This window comes from Oncorhynchus masou, chromosome 18 (assembly GCF_036934945.1).
Source record: "Oncorhynchus masou masou isolate Uvic2021 chromosome 18, UVic_Omas_1.1, whole genome shotgun sequence".
Lineage (NCBI taxonomy): Eukaryota > Metazoa > Chordata > Actinopteri > Salmoniformes > Salmonidae > Oncorhynchus > Oncorhynchus masou.
The window spans coordinates 75372670-75390950 of record NC_088229.1 but is presented as its reverse complement, the minus strand read 5'-3'; the positions used below and the strand labels follow the sequence as shown (position 1 = coordinate 75390950).

Genomic DNA, 18281 nt, shown 5'->3' with positions numbered 1-18281 from the left:
CCTCCCCCCCCCCTGTCTCCCTCCCCCTCCCCTGTCTCCTCCCCCTACACTGTCTCCTCCCCTGTCTCCTCCCCCTCCCCTGTCTCCTCCCCCTCCCCTGTCTCCTCCCCCTCCCCTGTCTCCTCCCCCTCCCCTGTCTCCTCCCCCTACACTGTCTCCCTCCCCCTCCCCCTGTCTCCTCCCCCTCCCCTGTCTCCCCCTCCCCTGTCTCCTCCCCCTCCCCTGTCTCCCTCCCCCTCCTACACTGTCTCCCTCCCCTGTCTCCCTCCCCCTCCCGTCCCCCTCCCCCTCCCCTGTATCCTCCCCCCCTCCCCCTGTCTCCCTCCCCCTCCCCTGTCTCCTCCCCCCCTCCCCTGTCTCCCTCCCCCTCCCCTGTCTCCCTCCCCCTCCCTGTCTCCTCCCCCCTACACTGTCTCCCTCCCCCTCCCCTGTCTCCTCCCCACTACACTGTCTCCTCCCCCCTACACTGTCTCCTCCCCCTACACTGTCTCCTCCCCCTACACTGTCTCCTCCCCCCTACACTGTCTCCCCCCTCCCCTGTCTCCCCCCCCCCTACACTGTCTCCTCCCCCCTCCCCTGTCTCTCCCCCTACACTGTCTCCCCCTCCCCTGTCTCCCTCCCCCCTCCCCTGTCTCCTCCCCCTACACTGTCTCCCTCCCCTGTCTCCTCCCCCTCCCCTGTCTCCTCCCCCTACACTGTCTCCTCCCCCTCCCCTGTCTCCCTCCCCCCCCTCCCCTGTCTCCTCCCCCTACACTGTCTCCCTCCCCCCTCCGCTGTCTCCTCCCCCTCCCCTGTCTCTCCCCCTACACTGTCTCCTCCCCCTCCCCTGTCTCCCTCCCCCCTCCCCTGTCTCCTCCCCCCTACACTGTCTCCCTCCCCCCTCCCCTGTCTCCTCCCCCCTACACTGTCTCCTCCCCCTCCCCTGTCTCCCTCCCCCTCCCCTGTCTCCTCCCCCCTACACTGTCTCCCTCCCCCTCCCCTGTCTCCTCCCCCTCCCCTGTCTCCTCCCCCTCCCCTGTCTCCCCCTCCCCTGTCTCCTCCCCCTCCCCTGTCTCCCCCTCCCCTGTCTCCCCCTCCCTGTCTCCCCCTCCCTGTCTACAACCCCCCTCCCCTGTCTCCCCCCCTCCCCTGTCTCCCCCTCCTCCCCTGTCTCCTCTGGGTAAGAGTTTACCCCCCCTGTCTCCCCCTCCCCTGTCTCCCCCCCCCCTGTCTCCCCCTCCCCTGTCTCCCCCTCCCCTGTCTCCCCCAGGTTCCCCGTTCCTGGCCAGTGAGGACTGTGTCCTTGGAGGGGTAATCGTCCTGAGGTGCTGCAGATGTTCCGACGCCCAACCCTCTCCTGACATCCAGGCTATACTGGGTAAGAGTTTACAACCCAACCCTCTCCTGACATCCAGGCTATACTGGGTAAGAGTTTACAACCCAACCCTCTCCTGACATCCAGGCTATACTGGGTAAGAGTTTACACCCCAACCCTCTCCTGACATCCAGGCTATACTGGGTAAGAGGTTACAACCCAACCCTCTCCTGACATCCAGGCTATACTGGGTAAGAGTTTACAACCCAACCCTCTCCTGACATCCAGGCTATACTGGGTAAGAGTTTACAACCCAACCCTCTCCTGACATCCAGGCTATACTGGGTAAGAGTTTACACCCCAACCCTCTCCTGACATCCAGGCTATACTGGGTAAGAGTTTACAACCCAACCCTCTCCTGACATCCAGGCTATACTGGGTAAGAGTTTACAACCCAACCCTCTCCTGACATCCAGGCTATACTGGGTAAGAGTTTACAACCCAACCCTCTCCTGACATCCAGGCTATACTGGGTAAGAGTTTACACCCCAACCCTCTCCTGACATCCAGGCTATACTGGGTAAGAGTTTACAACCCAACCCTCTCCTGACATCCAGGCTATACTGGGTAAGAGTTTACAACCCAACCCTCTCCTGACATCCAGGCTATACTGGGTAAGAGGTTACAACCCAACCCTCTCCTGACATCCAGGCTATACTGGGTAAGAGTTTACAACCCAACCCTCTCCTGACATCCAGGCTATACTGGGTAAGAGTTTACAACCCAACCCTCTCCTGACATCCAGGCTATACTGGGTAAGAGTTTACAACCCAACCCTCTCCTGACATCCAGGCTATACTGGGTAAGAGTTTACAACCCAACCCTCTCCTGACATCCAGGCTATACTGGGTAAGAGTTTACAACCCAACCCTCTCCTGACATCCAGGCTATACTGGGTAAGAGTTTACAACCCAACCCTCTCCTGACATCCAGGCTATACTGGGTAAGAGGTTACAACCCAACCCTCTCCTGACATCCAGGCTATACTAGGTAAGAGTTTACAACCCAACCCTCTCCTGACATCCAGGCTATACTGGGTAAGAGTTTACAACCCAACCCTCTCCTGACATCCAGGCTATACTGGGTAAGAGGTTACAACCCAACCCTCTCCTGACATCCAGGCTATACTGGGTAAGAGTTTACAACCCAACCCAACATCCAGGCTATCTGAAGATGAATGCACTAATTATGCGTTGCTCTGGATAAATGACAAAAAATTTAATTTGGGACACAGACTTTCTCCCTGCCAGCTGTCAAAGTGCAATGTTTTTCCTCTGTCTGACGGATATAAAGTTTATGAAGTGTGTAACTCCTCAGCTTCTGAGAAACTGGACCAAACTTCCTGGTCCCAATGACCAACAGACTTCTTTTTGTCTACCCTGCACTCATCAACTTTTTTATTTCTCTCTACCTCCCCCTCTCTCTCTCTACCTCCCCCTCTCTCTCTACCTCCCCCTCTCTCTCTCTACCTTTCTCTCTCTACCTCCCCCTCTCTCTCTCTACCTGGCCCCCTCTCTCTCTACAACCCACCTCCCTCTACTCTACCTCCCTCTCCTCTGCCCAGGCTCTCCCTCCCTCTACAACCTCCCTCTCCCTCCCTCTCTCCCCCTCTCTCTACAACCCCCTCTCCTGACATCCTCCCCTACTCTCTCTCCCTCCCTCTCTCCATCCCTCCCTACTCTCTCTCTCAACCCAACCCTCTCTCTGACTCCCCCTATCTCCCCCTCTACAACTCCCTCCCTCTCTCTCTCCCCCTCTCTCTCCCCCTCTCAACCCTCCCTCTCTCTCTCCCTCTCTCTCTCCCCCTCTCTCCCCCTCTCCTCTCCCTCTCTCTCCCTCTCTCTCCCTCTCTCCCCTCTCTCTCTCTCCCTCTCTCTCCCTCTCTCTCTCCCTCTCTCTCCCTCTCTCCCCAACTCTCTCCTGACTCCCTCTCAACCCCCCTCTCTCTCCCTATACTGGGTAAGAGTTTACTCCCAACCCTCTCTGACCCCTCTCTCTCAACCCCCCTCTCTGACTCCCTCTCTCTCTCCCTCTCTCTGACTCCAGGCTATACTGGGTCCCCCTCTCTCTCCCCTCTCTCAACCCCCCTCTCTCATCCCCTCTCTCTGACATCCAGGCTATACTACAACCCCCCTCTCTCTCCCCTATACTGGGTCTCCCCCTCTCTCCCTCCCTCCCTCTCTCCCCCCTCTCCCTCCCTCTCTCCTCTCTCTCCCTCTCTCCCTCTCTCCCTCTCTCTCCTGACTCCAGGCTATACTGGGTAAGAGTTTCAACCCTCCCTCTCCTGACATCCAGGCTACTCCAACCCTCTCTCTCCAGGCTCTCTCTCTCCCTCTCCTCCCTCTCTCTCATCCCTATACTCAACCCCCCTCTCCCCTGACATCCAGGCTATCTCTCCCCCTCTCTCATCCCTCTCTCTCTCTCTCCTCTCCTCTCCCATCTCTCCCCCTCTCCTGACATCCCTGCTGGGTCTTTACCCCCTCTCTCTCCCCTCTCTCTCCCTCTCCTGACTCCAGGCTCTCCCTCTCTCTCCCTCTGGATCTCTCCCCTCTCTCTCTTCTCACCCCTTCTCTCCTCCAGCTCTCCCCCTCTCTCTCCCCTCTCCTCTCCCCTTCTCTCTCCCCTCTCTCTCTCCCCAAACTCTCTCCTCCCCAATGACCTCTCTCTCTCCTCTCTCCCTCTCTCATCCCTCTCTTTCTCCCCCTCTCCCCTCTCTCCCTCTCCCCTCTCTCCCCCTCTCCCCTCTCTCTCCCCTCTCTCCCCCTATCTCCCCCTTCCTCTTTATCCCCCCTTTCTCTCTCCTCTTCCCCTCTCTCTCTCCCCCTCTTCCCCTCTCTCTCTCCCCCTCTCTGTCTCCCTCCTCTCTCTCTCTGTCTCTCTCTCCCCCTCTCTCTTCCTCTCTCTCTCCTCTTTCTCTCTCTCTCTCTCTCCCCCTCTCTCTCCCTCCCCTCCAGTTGAGTTCCTGTGGAGCCACACTACAGAAAGTATGTGTGTTGGCTACATGTCTGCCCAGGATGGGAAAGCCAAGGTGAGCCTCCACAACAACAACAAACAAACATGCCATATGTCACTGTTTTCTCTGCTTTATTTAGATTACAAACTGTTCTTAAACATAAGTTTGACATGTTAACTAATTCAAATAAATATAATTGGATTACATTGAGAAGTGCCAATGGTAAAGATATTTAATCATAATTTACAAGAACCTGCTGTTTTCATGACTTGTGGTTTGAGTTTAAGTGACTGACGAGCTCCAGATCTGTTGAAAGTTGTTTGACATTTTCCAGATGTAATAGCTTTTTATTAGAAAAATGTGACAAAACAAACAAATGAGTGTTTCTGGGAAGAAGAAAAAATAGTTGTGATTTGCAATAAATATATGCAGAATATCCAACTCTCTTCAGAGAGAGAGAGAGAGATACAGAGAGAGAGAGAGAGAGAGATACAGAGAGAGAGAGAGAGATACAGAGAGAGAGAGAGACTCAAATCTAGAACAACAACCTCTGACTTGTGAACAAAACAATGTAAATAGACTAAGAAACCAAGAATATAGACCTGTCTCTCTCGTAGCCCAGTCTCCCTCCCTCCGCCTCTCCTCTGTGTAATTTGGGTGTTGGGCCCGGTAGGGGGATATGAGCCAACTACACTAGGTCAATATGGTGAATACTCTTCTTTTCTGGGGACAGTAAAACCTATAAATATCCAAACACAGAAACATATGTTTTAAGAACCGGAGAATCAGTTAAATCTCAGATCAGCCAAGGTGGTTTACCCTTTGACCTTGTGTGGATACCACCCATATGACCTTTGACCTTGTGTGACCTGTGGAGACCACCCATATGTTCTAGTGAAAGGCTATGTGACGGACTAGAGTAGACCGTTGTCCAGCTGGTGTTGTTGCCATGTTATGGTGGTGTGGAGACTGATAGAGAGGGGACTACACAGTAATGTGGAGACTGATAGAGAGGGGACTACACAGTAATGTGGAGACTGATAGAGAGGGGACTACACAGTAATGTGGAGACTGATAGAGAGGGGACTGATAGAGAGGGGACTACACAGTAATGTGGAGACTGATAGAGAGGGGACTACGCAGTAATGTGGAGACTGATAGAGAGGAGACTGATAGAGAGGAGACTACACAGTAATGTGGAGACTGATAGAGAGGGGACTACACAGTAATGTGGAGACTGATAGAGAGGAGACTACACAGTAATGTGGAGACTGATAGAGAGGAGACTACACAGTAATGTGGAGACTGATAGAGAGGGGACTACACAGTAATGTGGAGACTGATAGAGAGGAGACTGATAGAGAGGAGACTACACAGTAATGTGGAGACTGATAGAGAGGGGACTACACAGTAATGTGGAGACTGATAGAGAGGGGACTACACAGTAATGTGGAGACTGATAGAGAGGGGACTACACAGTAATGTGGAGACTGATAGAGAGGGGACTACACAGTAATGTGGAGACTGATAGAGAGGAGACTACACAGTAATGTGGAGACTGATAGAGAGGGGACTACACAGTAATGTGGAGACTGATAGAGAGGGGACTACACAGTAATGTGTAGACTGATAGAGAGGGGACTACACAGTAATGTGGAGACTGATAGAGAGGAGACTACACAGTAATGTGGAGACTGATAGAGAGGGGACTACACAGTAATGTGGAGACTGATAGAGAGGGGACTACACAGTAATGTGGAGACTGATAGAGAGGAGACTGATAGAGAGGGGACTACACAGTAATGTGGAGACTGATAGAGAGGGGACTACACAGTAATGTGGAGACTGATAGAGAGGGGACTACACAGTAATGTGGAGACTGATAGAGAGGAGACTGATAGAGAGGGGACTACACAGTAATGTGGAGACTGATAGAGAGGGGACTACACAGTAATGTGGAGACTGATAGAGAGGGGACTACACAGTAATGTGGAGACTGATAGAGAGGAGACTGATAGAGAGGGGACTACACAGTAATGTGGAGACTGATAGAGAGGGGACTACACAGTAATATGGAGACTGATAGAGAGGGGACTACACAGTAATGTGGAGACTGATAGAGAGGGGACTACACAGTAATGTAGAGACTGATAGAGAGGGGACTACACAGTAATGTAGAGACTGATAGAGAGGGGACTACACAGTAATGTGGAGACTGATAGAGAGGGGACTACACAGTAATGTGGAGACTGATAGAGAGGAGACTGATAGAGAGGAGACTACACAGTAATGTGGAGACTGATAGAGAGGAGACTGATAGAGAGGAGACTACACAGTAATGTGGAGACTGATAGAGAGGGGACTACACAGTAATGTGGAGACTGATAGAGAGGGGACTACACAGTAATGTGGAGACTGATAGAGAGGGGACTACACAGTAATGTGGAGACTGATAGAGAGGGGACTACACAGTAATGTGGAGACTGATAGAGAGGGGACTACACAGTAATGTGGAGGCCGTACTGGGCCGGGCAGTGCCGGGCCGTGCTGTCTCATGTTGTTATTTTGTGCCGGGGCAAACAGGGGATCAGTCCTCAGGGACATGAAAGGCCTGATACAGGCCAGCTATGTTAATAACAGACCACATCCCTGTACATAATTAATGTGCTGTTCTTCGTCATATACTTTGTCTGGCACATGATTTGACTGTAAGATGTGATTAAACCTGTACTGTGTGAACCGGCCATTTAGGCCTTTCCATTTGATTTAGTTGTGCAGCTCATTCCCCCCTAGACACTTTTGGACCACTTTAAAGCATGTTGGACTTACAATCTAGTTCAGTTTTAAAGCATGTTGGACTTACAATCTAGTTCAGTTTTAAAGCATGTTGGACTTACAATCTAGTTCAGTTTTAAAGCATGTTGGATTTACAATCTAGTTCAGTTTTAAAGCATGTTGGACTTACAATCTAGTTCAGTTTTAAAGCATGTTGGATTTACAATCTAGTTCAGTTTTAAAGCATGTTGGACTTACAATCTAGTTCAGTTTTAAAGCATGTTGGATTTACAATCTAGTTCAGTTTTAAAGCATGTTGGACTTACAATCTAGTTCAGTTTTAAAGCATGTTGGATTTACAATCTAGTTCAGTTTTAAAGCATGTTGGATTTACAATCTAGTTCAGTTTTAAAGCATGTTGGACTTACAATCTAGTTCAGTTTTAAAGCATGTTGGATTTACAATCTAGTTCAGTTTTAAAGCATGTTGGATTTACAATCTAGTTCAGATTTAAAGTATGTTGGACTTAAAATGGAGTTGAGGACTTAACAGTCTTTACTGTTGTTTGAATACAATGACACGTGTTTTATTAAAGCACACTGGGTTTTTCAATTCCATTTCATAGAGACAATAAACATCATAGGATTCTATCAGAACAGTCATGGGATTCTATCAGAACAGTCATGGGATTCTCTCAGGACAGTCATAGGATTCTCTCAGAACAGTCATGGGATTCTCTCAGAACAGTCATGGGATTCTCTCAGAACAGTCATGGGATTCTCTCAGAACAGTCATGGGATTCTCTCAGAACAGTCATGGGATTCTCTCAGAACAGTCATGGGATTCTCTCAGAACAGTCATGGGATTCTCTCAGAACAGTCATGGGATTCTCTCAGGACAGTCATGGGATTCTCTCAGAACAGTCATGGGATTCTCTCAGAACAGTCATGGGATTCTCTCAGAACAGTCATGGGATTCTCTCAGAACAGTCATGGGATTCTCTCAGAACAGTCATGGGATTCTCTCAGAACAGTCATGGGATTCTCTCAGAACAGTCATGGGATTCTCTCAGAACAGTCATGGGATTCTCTCAGAACAGTCATGGGATTCTCTCAGAACAGTCATGGGATTCTCTCAGAACAGTCATGGGATTCTCTCAGAACAGTCATGGGATTCTCTCAGAACAGTCATGGGATTCTCTCAGAACAGTCATGGGATTCTCTCAGAACAGTCATGGGATTCTCTCAGAACAGTCATGGGATTCTCTCAGAACAGTCATGGGATTCTCTCAGAACAGTCATGGGATTCTCTCAGAACAGTCATGGGATTCTCTCAGAACAGTCATGGGATTCTCTCAGAACAGTCATGGGATTCTCTCAGAACAGTCATGGGATTCTATCAGAACAGTCATGGGATTCTCTCAGAACAGTCATGGGATTCTCTCAGAACAGTCATGGGATTCTCTCAGAACAGTCATGGGATTCTCTCAGAACAGTCATGGGATTCTCTCAGAACAGTCATGGGATTCTCTCAGAACAGTCATGGGATTCTCTCAGGACAGTCATGGGATTCTCTCAGAACAGTCATGGGATTCTCTCAGAACAGTCATGGGATTCTCTCAGAACAGTCATGGGATTCTCTCAGAACAGTCAATAGACATGTATTGTGAAAGGGAAAACAAAAATCATATGATAAAATCTTGTTCTGGGATAGAATCCAATGACTGTTCTGATAGAATAGTAAAACCACCACAACATCAACGTGGTAATAGCACACTGGGCATTGTGCTATATTTATACCCTCTCCTTCCTCGCCTCTCCTCCTCCCCACTCCTCTCTGCTCATCTCTTCTCCCCTCATCTGCTCTTCTCCTCATTGTCTCCTCCCCCTCCTCTGCTCTCTCCTCTCTGCTCAACTCCTCTCCTCCTCCCCACTCCTCTGCTCATCTCTTTTCCTCCCCTTCCTCTCCTCCTCTTGTTCTCCTTCTCCTCCTCTTCTCTCTTCCCCCCCTCTTCTCCTTCCTCGCCTCTCCTCCTTCTCATCCCTCTCTTCTCCCCCTCTCTCCTCTCTTCTCCCCCTCCTCTCTCCTCTCTTCTACTCATTCTCTCCTCCCCCGCTCTCTTCTCCTAATCTTCTCCCCTCCTCTCTTCTCCTCATTCTCTCCTCCTCTCTTCTCCTCATTCTATCCTCCCTCCTCCCTCTCCTCTCTTCTCCTCCTCTTCTCTTTATTCCTTTTCTCTCCTCCCTCCTCCCTCTCCTCTCTTCTCCTCCTCTTCTCTTTATTCCTTTTCTCTCCTTCTCTCCTCTTCTCCTCCTCTCTGCTCATCTCTTCTACCCCTCTGCTCTCTTCTCCTCCTCTTCTCCTCTTCTCTCCTATGCTCTTTATTCCTCCTCTTCTCTCTGCTCATCTCCTCTTCTCCTCCTCTTCTCTCTGCTCATCTCTTCTCCTCATGCCCTCTCCTATGCTCATCTCTTTTCCTCCCCTTCCTCCTCTTCTCCTCCTTCTCTCCTCCCTTTCCTCTCCTCCTCCCCTCTTCTTCTCTCCTCCCCTTTCCTCTTATCCTCACTCTCCTCTCCTTCCCCTCTCCACCTTCTTTCCTCCTCTTCTCTCGTCCACTCCTCCTCACCCCCCCCCTCCACTCGGGTGTTAACGTGTCAGCTAGCTGCTTTTTTAAAACACATCAGCTCAACAAAGGGGTTGTGTTTTTTTTTCACAGACAAACACAGAAAAACATTGTTGTATTTAAAGTGAATCAGAGTCCGCCAGTGTGGTCAGTCACTTCAATCACTGGAGCAACAAACTGTCAACAGAGAATTGACTGGAAACATCTGCCTCTTTACTCCTTATGTAACTCTTTGCTTTGTCACTCCATCCATCAGCCATTCTGGCTCGTAGGAAGACAACCATGGGTTGATCAGATGCTGTGGATATGCAGTTAAATGTTTGTTAGTATTGTGAGTTGTTGTTGTACAACTCCTGTTGTGTGTTGTGGTGTCGTCAGGTGTGATATAACAGACTAGATCACCTGTAGTGGTGTCGTCAGGTGTGATATAACAGACTAGATCACCTGTAGTGGTGACTAGTCTGTAGTGGTGTGAGATATAACAGACTAGATCACCTGTAGTGGTGTAGTCAGGTGTGATATAACAGACTAGATCACCTGTAGTGGTGTCGTCAGGTGTGATATAACAGACTAGATCACCTGTAGTGGTGTAGTCAGGTGAGATATAACAGACTAGATCACCTGTAGTGGTGTAGTCAGTTGTGATATAACAGACTAGATCACCTGTCACCTGTGGTGGTGGTGTGATATAACAGACTAGATCACCTGTAGTGGTGTAGTCAGGTGTGATATAACAGACTAGATCACCTGTAGTGGTGTAACAGACTAGATCACCTGTAGTGGTGTGATATAACAGACTAGATCACCTGTAGTGGTGTGATATAACAGACTAGATCACCTGTAGTGGTGTGATATAACAGACTAGATCACCTGTAGTGGTGTGATATAACAGACTAGATCACCTGTAGTGGTGTAGTCAGGTGTGATATAACAGACTAGATCACCTGTAGTGGTGTAGTCAGGTGTGATATAACAGACTAGATCACCTGTAGTGGTGTGATATAACAGACTAGATCACCTGTAGGTGGTGTAGTCAGGTGTGATATAACAGACTAGATCACCTGTAGTCAGGTGTGATATAACAGACTAGATCACCTGTAGTGGTGTGATATAACAGACTAGATCACCTGTAGTGGTGTAGTCAGGTGTGATATAACAGACTAGTAGTCAGGTGTGATATAACAGACTAGATCACCTGTAGTGGTGTAGTCAGGTGTGATATAACAGACTAGATCACCTGTAGTGGTGTAGTCAGGTGTGATATAACAGACTAGATCACCTGTAGTGGTGTAGTCAGGTGTGATATAACAGACTAGATCACCTGTAGTGGTGTAGTCAGGTGTGATATAACAGACTAGATCACCTGTAGTGGTGTGATATAACAGACTAGATCACCTGTAGTGGTGTGATATAACAGACTAGATCACCTGTAGTGGTGTAGTCAGGTGTGATATAACAGACTAGATCACCTGTCGTGGTGTAGTCAGGTGTGATATAACAGACTAGATCACCTGTAGTGGTGTAGTCAGGTGTGATATAACAGACTAGATCACCTGTAGTGGTGTAGTCAGGTGTGATATAACAGACTAGATCACCTGTAGTGGTGTAGTCAGGTGTGATATAACAGACTAGATCACCTGTAGTGGTGTAGTCAGGTGTGATATAACAGACTAGATCACCTGTAGTGGTGTAGTCAGGTGTGATATAACAGACTAGATCACCTGTAGGTGTGATATAACAGTAGATCACCTGTAGTGGTGTAGTCAGGTGTGATATAACAGACTAGATCACCTGTAGTGGTGTGATATAACAGACTAGATCACCTGTAGTGGTGTAGTCAGGTGTGATATAACAGACTAGATCACCTGTAGTGGTGTAGTCACCTGTAGTGTAGTCAGGTGATATAACAGACTAGATCACCTGTAGTGGTGTAGTCAGGTGTGATATAACAGACTAGATCACCTGTAGTGGTGTAGTCAGGTGTGATATAACAGACTAGATCACCTGTAGTGGTGTAGTCAGGTGTGATATAACAGACTAGATCACCTGTAGTGGTGTAGTCTGTAGTGGTGGTGTGATATAACAGACTAGATCACCTGTAGTGGTGTAGTCAGGTGTGATATACAGACAGATCACCTAGATATCAGACTAGATCAGTGGTGTAGTCAGGTGTGATATAACAGACTAGATCACCTGTAGTGGTAGTCAGTGTGATATAACAGATATAACAGACTAGATCACCTGTAGTGGTGTAGTCAGGTGTGATATAACAGACTAGATCACCTGTAGTGGTGGTGTAGTCAGTGGTGTGATATAACAGACTAGATCACCTGTAGTGGTGTAGTCAGGTGTGATATAACAGACTAGATCACCTGTAGTGGTGTAGTCAGGTGTGATATAACAGACTAGATCACCTGTAGTGGTGTAGTCAGGTGTGTGATATAACAGACTAGATCACCTGTAGGTGTGATATAACAGACTAGATCACCTGTAGGTGTGATATAACAGACTAGATCACCTGTAGTGGTGTAGTCAGGTGTGATATAACAGACTAGATCACCTGTAGTGGTGTAGTCAGGTGACTAGATATAACAGACTAGATCACCTGTAGTGGTGTAGTCAGGTGTGATATAACAGACTAGATCACCTGTAGTGGTGTAGTCAGGTGTGATATAACAGACTAGATCACCTGTAGTGGTGTCGTCAGGTGTGATATAACAGACTAGATCACCTGTAGTGGTGTAGTCAGGTGAGATATAACAGACTAGATCACCTGTAGTGGTGTAGTCAGGTGTGATATAACAGACTAGATCACCTGTAGTGGTGTAGTCAGGTGTGATATAACAGACTAGATCACCTGTAGTGGTGTAGTCAGGTGTGATATAACAGACTAGATCACCTGTAGTGGTGTAGTCAGGTGTGATATAACAGACTAGATCACCTGTAGTGGTGTAGTCAGGTGTGATATAACAGACTAGATCACCTGTAGTGGTGTAGTCAGGTGTGATATAACAGACTAGATCACCTGTAGTGGTGTAGTCAGGTGTGATATAACAGACTAGATCACCTGTAGGTGTGATATAACAGACTAGATCACCTGTAGTGGTGGTGTGATATAACAGACTAGATCACCTGTAGTGGTGTAGTCAGGTGTTATATAACAGACTAGATCACCTGTAGTGGTGTAGTCAGGTGAGATATAACAGACTAGATCACCTGTAGTCAGGTGTGATATAACAGACTAGATCACCTGTAGTGGTGTAGTCAGGTGTGATATAACAGACTAGATCACCTGTAGTGGTGTAGTCAGGTGTGATATAACAGACTAGATCACCTGTAGTGGTGTAGTCAGGTGTGATATAACAGACTAGATCACCTGTAGTGGTGTGATATAACAGACTAGATCACCTGTAGTGGTGTGATATAACAGACTAGATCACCTGTAGTGGTGTGATATAACAGACTAGATCACCTGTAGTGGTGTAGTCAGGTGTGATATAACAGACTAGATCAGTCTGTAGTGTTATGTAGTCACCTGTAGTGGTGTAGTCAGGTGAGATATAACAGACTAGATCACCTGTAGTGGTGTGATATAACAGACTAGATCACCTGTAGGTGTGATATAACAGACTAGATCACCTGTAGTGGTGGTCAGGTGATATAACAGACTAGATCACCTGTAGTGGTGATATAGATCACCTGTAGGTGTGATATAACAGACTAGATCACCTGTAGTGGTGTAGTCACCTGTAGTGGTGTGATATAACAGACTAGATCACCTGTAGTGGTGTAGTCAGGTGTGATATAACAGACTAGATCACCTGTAGTGGTGTAGTCAGGTGTGATATAACAGACTAGATCACCTGTAGTGGTGTAGTCAGGTGTGATATAACAGACTAGATCACCTGTAGTGGTAGTGATATAACAGACTAGATCACCTGTAGTGGTGTAGTCAGGTGTGATATAACAGACTAGATCACCTGTAGTGGTGTAGTCAGGTGTGATATAACAGACTAGATCACCTGTAGTGGTGTAGTCAGGTGTGATATAACAGACTAGATCACCTGTGGTGTAGTCAGGTGTGATATAACAGACTAGATCACCTGTAGTGGTGTAGTCAGGTGTGATATAACAGACTAGATCACCTGTAGTGGTGTGATATAACAGACTAGATCACCTGTAGTGGTGTAGTCAGGTGTGATATAACAGACTAGATCACCTGTAGTGGTGTGATATAACAGACTAGATCACCTGTAGTGGTGTAGTCAGGTGTGATATAACAGACTAGATCACCTGTAGTGGTGTAGTCAGGTGTGATATAACAGACTAGATCACCTGTAGTGGTGTGATATAACAGACTAGATCACCTGTAGTGGTGTGATATAACAGACTAGATCACCTGTAGTGGTGTAGTCAGGTGTGATATAACAGACTAGATCACCTGTAGTGGTGTGATATAACAGACTAGATCACCTGTAGTGGTGTAGTCAGGTGTGATATAACAGACTAGATCACCTGTAGTGGTGTAGTCAGGTGTGATATAACAGACTAGATCACCTGTAGTGGTGTGATATAACAGACTAGATCACCTGTAGTGGTGTAGTCAGGTGTGATATAACAGACTAGATCACCTGTAGTGGTGTAGTCAGGTGTGATATAACAGTGTGATATAACAGACTAGATCACCTGTAGTGGTGTAGTCAGGTGTGATATAACAGACTAGATCACCTGTAGTGGTGTGATATAACAGACTAGATCACCTGTAGTGGTGTAGTCAGGTGTGATATAACAGACTAGATCACCTGTAGTGGTGTAGTCAGGTGTGATATAACAGACTAGATCACCTGTAGTGGTGTAGTCAGGTGTGATATAACAGACTAGATCACCTGTAGTGGTGTGATATAACAGACTAGATCACCTGTAGTGGTGTAGTCAGGTGTGATATAACAGACTAGATCACCTGTAGTGGTGTAGTCAGGTGTGATATAACAGACTAGATCACCTGTAGTGGTGTAGTCAGGTGTGATATAACAGACTAGATCACCTGTAGTGGTGTAGTCAGGTGTGATATAACAGACTAGATCACCTGTAGTGGTGTGATATAACAGACTAGATCACCTGTAGTGGTGTAGTCAGGTGTGTTATAACAGACTAGATCACCTGTAGTGGTGTAGTCAGGTGTGATATAACAGACTAGATCACCTGTAGTGGTGTAGTCAGGTGTGATATAACAGACTAGATCACCTGTAGTGGTGTGATATAACAGACTAGATCACCTGTAGTGGTGTAGTCAGGTGTGATATAACAGACTAGATCACCTGTAGTGGTGTAGTCAGGTGTGATATAACAGACTAATTTGTCCACTACATTCGTCATCGTGCATGAGGATCCTGGTCAAACGTAGTGCACTATGTAGGGAATGGAGTGCCATTTGGGACTGAGCATGTCCTCAGATGACCTATGTGAGCTGGGGGGTCCTGTTCATTATGCACCAAACGGAAGAAAACAAATTGAATCCCCCGGAAGGGACTACCATGACTTGTCCAATAAGAAAAAACTTGTTTGAGTTTTCTGTTACAAAATATTTTTAAACATTTTCTTTTGCGTGCCCTAATGAAGAGGACCCTAGTGTTCAATCTACTTCAGTTTAGTGGATCTTCTTACCAGACTTGGGACACATGTGGCAGACCCAGCCTAAAAAAAAAAAAAATCACTCACACACCCTGAGCGCTGTGGTTGGATAATCACCCTCTGTGTTTGGTTTACTAAGCTCTTTGGTCCTCTTCCCCTCTCACAGCTCTTTCTGTAAATGTTCATCTGGGTTTTGAATGAAACAGAAATAAACGTCTCAGCTGTGTCCCATCTGAATGTGCTTTTGACTAGATGATCATTGTTCAGGCTTTTCAACTCATTTACTGTTTCAAGTTATTCTATGTTTGAGCACATCAAAAAAGTATGATTCAGTCATGGGTCTTCTCCCACCCTTTCACCATTTAAATCTTCTTGAACCCTGTCTAAAGATGAAGGGCAGTTATAGAACGCAGTCAGAGGGTATAGCATAGGTAATAGGCTAGTGTTTCCATATGTGTTCTGGCCTGGGTTGTGTTCGTTAGGCACCAACCAGATGAAAACAGACTGAAAGAGGCAGGGACGATCTGGACTTAATAAGAGAAGCTCTTATCTAATAAGAAAAGTTCTTATTCGTTTTTTTTTTTTTTTTTCAAACATTCAAAAAAAAAATCTGTGCCCTAATGACAGGACCCTGGCCTGTACTGACTCTGACAGGGTTGTCCCACAGTAGTGACAGATTACCTTAGGGTGTTACTGACTGGGAGGGAGGGAACACTGCCTGCCTGGCCTGCTGTAGTTATTAGCACAAGGAGAGACGTTCTCCTTTGATCCCACAAAGGAAGCCCCAACTCTGTTACTCTGCCCCCGCCCCCTCCACCCAACCACCACCCAACCCCCTCCGTTCTCTTTCTGTTCTACATATCCCTCTTCTCTTCCCCCCTACCCCCTCCGTTCTCTTTCTGTTCCACATATCCCTCTTCTCCTCCTCCCCCAACCCCCTCCGTTCTCTTTCTGTTCTACATATCCCTCTCCTCCTCCCCCAACCCCCTCTGTTCTCTTTCTGTTCTACATATCCCTCTCCTCCTCCCCCCAACCCCCTCTGTTCTTTCTGTTCCACATGTCCCTCTTCTCCTCCTCCCCCAACCCCCTCCGTTCTCTTTCTGTTCTACATATCCCTCTCCTCTTCCCCCAACCCCCTCCGTTCTCTTTCTGTTCTACATATCCCTCTCCTCCTCCCCCCAACCCCCTCCGTTCTCTTTCTGTTCCACATATCCCTCTCCTCCTCCCCCAACCCCCTCCGTTCTCTTTCTGTTCCACATATCCCTCTTCTCCTCCCCCCAACCCCCTCCGTTCTCTTTCTGTTCCACATAAACCTCTTCACCTCCTCCCCAACCCCCTCCGTTCTCTTTCTGTTCCACATATCCCTCTTCTCCTCCCCCCAACCCCCTCCGTTCTCTTTCTGTTCCACATATGCCTCTTCTCCCCCCCAACCCCCTCCGTTCTCTTTCTGTTCCACATATCCTTCTTCTCCTCCCCCCAACCCCCTCCGTTCTCTTTCTGTTCCACATATCCCTCTCCTCCTCCCCCAACCCCCTCCGTTCTCTTTCTGTTCCACATATCCCTCTTCTCCTCCCCCCAACCCCCTCCGTTCTCTTTCTGTTCCACATATCCCTCTTCTCCTCCTCCCCCAACCCCCTCCATTCTCTTTCTGTTCCACATATCCCTCTTCTCCTCCCCCAACCCCCTCCGTTCTCTTTCTGTTCCACATATCCCTCTCCTCCTCCCCCAACCCCCTCCGTTCTCTTTCTGTTCCACATATCCCTCTTCTCCTCCCCAACCCCCTCCGTTCTCTTTCTGTTCCACATATCCCTCTTCTCCCCCAACCCCCTCCGTTCTCTTTCTGTTCCACATATCCCTCTTGTTATTTTCTGTCTCTTTTGCTGTGTATTCTGTAAGAACTGTACTCACTTTAGTTAGAAATTAAAGGTGTTTAAAACTCTCTTCTCTCTCTCTCCAGACTCACATATCCCGCCTGCCTCCCGGGGCTGTAGCAGGACAGTCGCTGGCCATAGAGGGAGGAGTGTGTCGACTGGTCAATACCCCAACAACAGTCGACTGAGCCATGCCCACTTCCCCGCAGACCACACCCATTACCCAATGGGTCACACCCCCTCTTCAAAGCCGCCTTCAGCAATACTCAAATGTAACCTCAACGCCCTCCCTCCCCCTCCTCTACCCCCACACAGCAGTAATACGTTTGGGCTGTTTTAACAGGTGTCAGAAAGAGAGAGAGAGGGGGGGGGAGTAGGAAGAGTGAGAGGGAGGGGAGAGGGAAGTAGGAAGAGAGAGAGAGGGAGGGGGAGAGAGAAGTAGGAAGAGAGAGAGAGAGGGAGGGGGAGAGAGAGGGAAGTAGGAAGAGAGAGAGAGAGGGAGGGGGAATGAGAGGGAGGGGGAAAGGGGAAAGGGAGGGGGAGAGAGGGAAGTAGAGAGAGAGAGGGAAGTAGGAAGAGAGAGAGAGAGGGAGGGGGGGGGGAGGGGAGAGAGGGGGAAAGAGAGAGAGAGAGGGAAGTTGGAAGAGAGAGAGAGGGAGGGGGGAGGGAGGGGAGAGAGGGGGGGAAAGAGAGAGAGAGGGAAGTTGGAAGAGAGAACGAGAGGAAGGGGGGAGGTGTTAGCTTTTGCTTCCAGCACTACAGAACTATCCCTATAGCCACTGTCTGCTTCCAGCATGTACTGTATGCCAACTTTACCTTAACGCTCCAAGCCTACAATCCACATACCAACACCTCGCCTCGTCTCTCACCTAAACTAGACTTCATTGTACATCATCGGTTTGTTTCATTCTTTTTCTTCTTCTTTGTTTTTGTTAACTAAAGGCACCGTCCTCCTACTGTATATAATCTAGGAAAACAGGGTGAACAATATTCATTTCTATTGTACATTTTTCTTAGTTTTTAATACTTGAGATTTATTAATGGTTATTATTGCAAACTTTCAAGTGCTGCTGC

At 48.0% G+C, this 18281-nt stretch overlaps 1 protein-coding gene across 2 annotated transcripts in view; it reads left to right on the top strand.

Moving 5' to 3' along the window:
- tasp1 (taspase, threonine aspartase, 1) overlaps positions 1 to 17597 on the top strand; it is a 97324-nt gene extending 79727 nt beyond the window's left edge. For both annotated transcript variants that reach the window (XM_064924483.1, XM_064924484.1), the window contains 3 exons: positions 1250 to 1357; positions 4309 to 4382; positions 17294 to 17597. In XM_064924483.1, the coding sequence (XP_064780555.1) occupies positions 1250 to 1357; positions 4309 to 4382; positions 17294 to 17395 (284 nt within the window). In that variant the 3' untranslated portion in view covers positions 17396 to 17597. The remainder of the gene's footprint in view (positions 1 to 1249; positions 1358 to 4308; positions 4383 to 17293) is intronic.
- The last annotated feature ends 684 nt before the right edge of the window (positions 17598 to 18281 follow it).